The 5,780-nt window shown below is 43.9% G+C and overlaps 1 protein-coding gene across 1 annotated transcript in view; it reads right to left on the bottom strand.

Annotated features, from left to right (window-relative positions):
- The window catches only part of TCF7L2 (transcription factor 7-like 2 (T-cell specific, HMG-box)), a 74,299-nt gene extending 69,029 nt beyond the window's left edge, over positions 1-5,270 (bottom strand). The window contains exon 1 of the mRNA XM_008571012.1: positions 5,226-5,270. Within this exon, the coding sequence (XP_008569234.1) occupies positions 5,226-5,231 (6 nt within the window). The 5' untranslated portion in view covers positions 5,232-5,270. The remainder of the gene's footprint in view (positions 1-5,225) is intronic.
- Between the last annotated feature and the right edge of the window lie 510 nt (positions 5,271-5,780).

The following is a 5,780-nucleotide window of genomic DNA, read 5'->3' as shown; positions in this document are numbered from 1 at the left end:
ACCCTCGGCGGGAGCGCTGCCGTGCTCCCAAGTGGCGCACTGTAGCAGTGTGCCACCGGGCTGGCCCCGACCAAGTATTTTGATGTGGGGGTCCAATAAGGCATAAAAAGTGTCAAGGCTAATTTGTCCTCTCCCTTGACACAGCTTAGCCCGTTAAAAACTGATCTGTCACCTCACATTAGCCCGTTAAAAACTGATCTGTCACCTCACAGAATTAAAAAAGGGAGGATCCAAAACGGTAAACTGTTTTATTAACAATAAACAACATGTCACGTACGGAAAGCCCAAGTCTTTCTTATTAATGGCCTTTGTGCCACGTGGGATGAGAATTAAAAAAGGGAGGATCCAAAACGGTAAACTGTTTTATTAACAATAAACAACATGTCATGCACAGAAAGCCCAAGTCTTTCTTATTAATGGCCTTTGTGCCACATGGGATACAAAGAAAATACGTGACTCACAAAGAATGGGAAAAGGGAGGCAGCCACTGGGATATGGCCATGGACACAGCCTGGCAGGCGCCAGGTGGGGCCACAAGGCCTGGATGCAAGGTAAGAACCAACCCCTCCATGAGCTCCTCAGAAAACCTCCGCACCCCGTGCCAGCGCTTTCTACCTAGTGCACAAAGTGAAAAGAACAGCGTTCACAACAATGTCTCTCTTCAGGCCAAGGAATGGCAAACAACATGAAAAACAGGGCCAGAGATGATCCCCTCCCTCCCTGGGTCTGCTTCCCTGGTGGTAAGCTCTAATAGGAAGGGTGGAATGATGTCATGTTCCCAATGAATTTGGGGGTGGGGGGAGTTTGCAGGTCCACTTGCACAGAATGACCCAGGGTTGTTCATGCAAAGCCTTGGTCATATACATCATGAGGGCATTATGGAATGTTCCAGAATCACTCTGTATTTACTATTTTCAACTTACACCCTCTGTCTCATGAGCTCCAACTACACTATAATAGCAGAACTTTGGAAATAGTCTATTTGCATTCTGGCAATGGCTAAGCACATTAAGAGATATGCATTTCTAGGATGGATAACTACTAGTTAGTTTTACAAATAGTCTGCGTGGCCTACATAGGAAAGTGTTTGTATTATTGAGAGATGTAAAATAAACAGAAAACAAGTGTATATACAATATGAGCCCATCTGTGATTACTAAAACATTTTTTAAAAGACTGGAAGTACGTCAAAATACTAACTTTGACTTTCAAAGTTATTTTTACTGTTGTCACCCTCCTTCTTTATATAATTGGGGTTGGGAAACAAACTAAAATTTTTAGTTTAGCAGAATGCTTGCTAATCAAAATTAATAACACAGAGATTTATAAACTAGCAACTACTTCCCTTCTAATGCACTTTGTTGTGTGAATCCAGATTTTATATACATAACACGAGCTGAAAAATAAAGTACCCAGGAAATGAAGCAATATCTATATTTATTTCAAATGACTAACAAGTAAAAATAAAACTTTGGCCATGACGCCATACTTTTTAGAAATCAGACTTATAATAAGCCACATAGGATGTGGTCTAATAAACCTAAGAAAAGTTTCATTTCCTCTCACCAAAATGGTTAACTCCCTGTCTATGTGACTAGCTTTGCAAATTTAGCAGAAGTCTCTTTTTCCCTTAAATGTATAGGTTGAAAGGTTAATGAGCAAGTAGCAGCAATAATGTGCCCCCTTCTGAAAACACACATACACACACACGGAAATAAAAAATTGAAAATAAAAACAGGCTCTACACTAGCAAAAGAGTAGGTCAACCAAAAAAATCAGAAGAAACAGAGCCCGTCATTTTACTAATTCCCAGCCGGTGATCGGGAAAATTTTATAGAACTTGTGAAGAGGAAGGAAACAAGGAATAAGAGAAGGGTTCGGACAAAGAACTTTTTAAAAGTTTGTTCGCAAGTATTTCCGTAAAAATGGTATTGACTGAGCAATTACAGGAAAAAAACACTTTCTTTCTTATCTGAATGCGGTTAGGCCATGGGTCACACCCTATTATTGTCACTATTAAACATGTTAATAGCCCCAGTATAATGACTTTGTGTGGCTAGCTTTAAAATGTATACTTGAATAGCTAACTAGAAAGAAGTGACTCATCCTTGCCCAGGTGGGTATTGACTTTCTTACTCATATTTACTCGACTGGTCTACCAACCTTAATTCCTTAGAGGAAGAGACTGAATTGCAAGAAAAGAGAGAGTAGGGACATTTAAAGAATGTTAAGTATGAATGGGGTAGAAGGTATCCCAAATGTTGAGACTTGCAAAGGAAGAACCAAGATGTCCCAAATCAAAAACTTCCTCGAACAGGATCAAACTCTTCTCCTTTAGCAAGATGGGTGGTGTGGAGGCTCTGAACCATGAACATGGTCTTTCATTAACAGCAATTTCATAGCCCCCACTCTTTTGTTGTGTGATCTTAAGCAAATTGCCTCATCTCTCTGCGGCTCAGTTACCTTACCTGCAAAATGGGAATACTCAAGCACTTCCCTCTAAGGATGCTGTCAGGTTTTGAAGAATACAGGCAAATCGCTTACAGTGGTGCCTGGACCAGAGGAAACCTTTGTTAAAATTGTCAAGGGGGCCGGCCCGGTGGCGCACTGGAGAGTGCGCTGCTTGGGAGTGTGGCGGCGCTCCTGCCGAGGGTTCGGATCCCATGTGGAGACCGGTTCCCGCTCACTGGCTGAGCGTGGTGCGGGCGCAACACCGAGGGTTGCGATCCCATTACCGGTCAGTAAAAAAGACAAAAAAAGGAAAAAAAGGAAAAAAAAATGTCAAGGGATCTCCGTAGGTACCCAGTGGAGCGGGCAGGGCTGATATTCCATCACCACCCCCTTTTTAAAGATACAGAACTGGCATCACAGAGGGGTGAAGCACCTCACCAACAGAGGTGACAGAAAGTCAGACTCAAACCTAGTTCTCCTGACTGCCAACCACATGGCATTTTCACGAGGTTCCCCAGAGCCATCTCCGCCACACCCATGCTATGGATCAGGATTTTCAAACACCACTGAGATTCCTGAAGTAGTGACTACCAGGAATGGTGTATATGAATTCGTGTGGAAAGTGATACGGAATATGTGCTGCACGAACTGAGCTACCCTGGCAGTGACAGGCCCATCACACTGACCCACCGTTGTGCGTGATTCCTCAAGAATCTTGCTGGGTGCCTGCACCAGACTGAGCCCACTGGCTCTCTTGCCACATACCTGCTTTATATACAGCCCATGTGTGATTCCCTTTTGCTGACAGGGAAACTGAGGCACAGAGCTGTCAGATAATTTGCTCAAGTTGGCACAGTCCTTAAGTGGCATATTTGTGTCTGGCCTATTCACAATTTAGGGATTAATACCTAATCCTGGAAATGTGGCATTTTGGCCCTTACCCAGGAGATGATTCTCGGTCCCAAGGACAAGGCTGAGAAACGCTCCTAGTCGCTGGACCCCGGGATCCAACCGGCTCCTATAGATCTTGAGTTATAAGGAAGAAACCAGTCTTTCTGTTCCATTTTCCTCATACTCAAAAGAGTGCCTGGTTCTCCTTTATCTACCCCTGACTATGACCAAAGATTAATGAGTTACCATTTTCCAGGCCCTGGTGAGGGAGCAGCTATGTTCGTATGGCCTTATCACTGACAGTCAGAATGAACAGCTATGTTTACTAAAAGTTGAACCAGTGAAGGGTGCTGACAACAAGCTTCCACCAGGCCATGGCTACTGCAGAGAAGGGCCTCCTGCTCTATCAGACCAAGGCCAGTTAAAGGGTGTGGCCTTAAACACACCAGCTCCCTGGTAATCAGGGTGTGAGCATGGTCCAGGTACAGGCATGGACAGGGGCAGAGGGGAGAGAAAGCAAGTGAGCAAAAGAGAGAGAGAGAAGTTAAAGAGACTCCAGAAATGTCTTCACATCTGGCTGAAGGGGAATAGTGAAAGCAGAGGATTTACACAGGACACAAACACGTGAAGTTGCTAACGAGAATTAATTAAGACACATGATAGTACAGAAAACGGCCCTCGGTATTAATCAAATGGAAAAATAAATGCAAAACTTCATAAGGTATGATCCCAATTTTGTTAAACATTTTTAAAGTTTATGCAAGTGAATGACTTGAAAGAAATGTATTCAAATATTAAGAGATTATCAGTAGGTAATAAGAGTACAGGTATCTACATTTTCTTCTATATGTTTTTCTACATGTCTCTAGTTCTCTTAAATGGCTATTTACTACTTCCTAAACTAGAACAAGCTTTGAAAGCTGATTTATTCCATTTGTGTCTCCAAAAGCAAGACACATGTATGTATGTTCTGTATTACTCTAGGTCTCTGCCTGCTGGAGGAACTGCTTTCTGTTCTGCAGTCCTGATACGCAGCACAGCACCCAGCACCCAGTAGGTATACAGTTCATATTTTTAAAGGCAGAGGCTTTACTAATTGGCTTATAAATATTCAATTCTCTCTTTAAAAAAAAAAAAAGCTAGCATTAGTACTAAATCATTTGCTGTTTAAATCTAAGAGTTACTTTGAAATTTTTTATCTGCATTGACTTTTGCTTTTCTGAAGATAAAAGCATGTTCTAGATGTTCTTTATTCTTTGGGACTACTAATTTGAAGAGAACTGTCACTCCCAAGCACCAAGCAGTGTGGGGTATTGACGTTGTATTGAATTATTTAAAAGAAATTAACAATGCTTCCTGTCCTTGGAGAACAACATCTGCGAGAAAAGCCATTCACGTCTGCCTTCAGGAGGTATTGTTGCGGAGGAGTGAGCATTTCTCAGCACCCTGAATTGTAAATGAAAATCTGTAAGTTCAAAATTACTAATAAAAATGGCAAAGTTGAAGTGATAACTTCTCTTCTGCGGGGAGCTGTGAAGAGTCCTGGGAAATTGCTTCTGGGAGTCGAGTTTGATGGGATAATGCACTGTGCATCATTCTCACGGAAGCTCCATGTAACATTGGATCATGTGGCCTTTACTGGGAGCCAGGCACCCTGGATACAAGGCACCACCACCCTCCACCCTCCCCTCATAAACTGGAGTGTTTATGGCTATGATATCCCTATCAGTGGTCACTACACCCAGACACCATGGCACCCCGAACGACAGTGACCCGACAGGACCGTGGAGCATGGGCCCTGCCCTAGAGCAAGGTAAACTTTGGATGGGTGATTCATTTCAGAGCTAGCTCATCTCATACCGTCATTCTGCTCCGAGACCTACCTCCATACACCAGGGCTCCCCAACCTTTTGTAAGGAGTGGCTCCTTTTCATGTCCCTGAAGACTTGAGTGCTGACAGTGAAGTCTGAGGGGGGGTAGAAGTGCTGACAGTCATGTCCCTGAGTGCAGCAAGGGAGGGGACTCTGCTGCCAGGAAAAAAGGGGAACAGAGTGAGGCTCGGGAGGGAGGGGGACATGGTCACCAAGGTATACACAGGCCCCAGCCTGACTTTCTACCTGAACCCACATTTCTCTAGGAGCTCCACAGGAGGATTAAGGTTCCCAATGTGAACCCAGAACTCTTCCACCTCTGTGCCATCCATCCAGCCAGGGGTCCCCTCTAGGGATATCTCAAACACAACCTCCTCCACGCAGCCTTTCTGTCGTATCCCTCCCCAGGATCCCCACCCCGACCCCTCATCGCCCTAATGGACGTGGCTGCTCCTTCCTCTGAGCTGGCAGGAAAGCAGCTAGCTGCTACTAGCATTCTCTCTCAACTTACCTTACTCAATCTTTTACTACTGTGAACCACGTGAAATTGCTGATATTTCCACCCTA

The sequence above is a fragment of the Galeopterus variegatus genome, unplaced genomic scaffold (genome assembly GCF_000696425.1).
Source record: "Galeopterus variegatus unplaced genomic scaffold, G_variegatus-3.0.2 Scaffold654, whole genome shotgun sequence".
NCBI lineage: Eukaryota > Metazoa > Chordata > Mammalia > Dermoptera > Cynocephalidae > Galeopterus > Galeopterus variegatus.
This window is presented reverse-complemented; position numbering and strand designations above follow the sequence as displayed.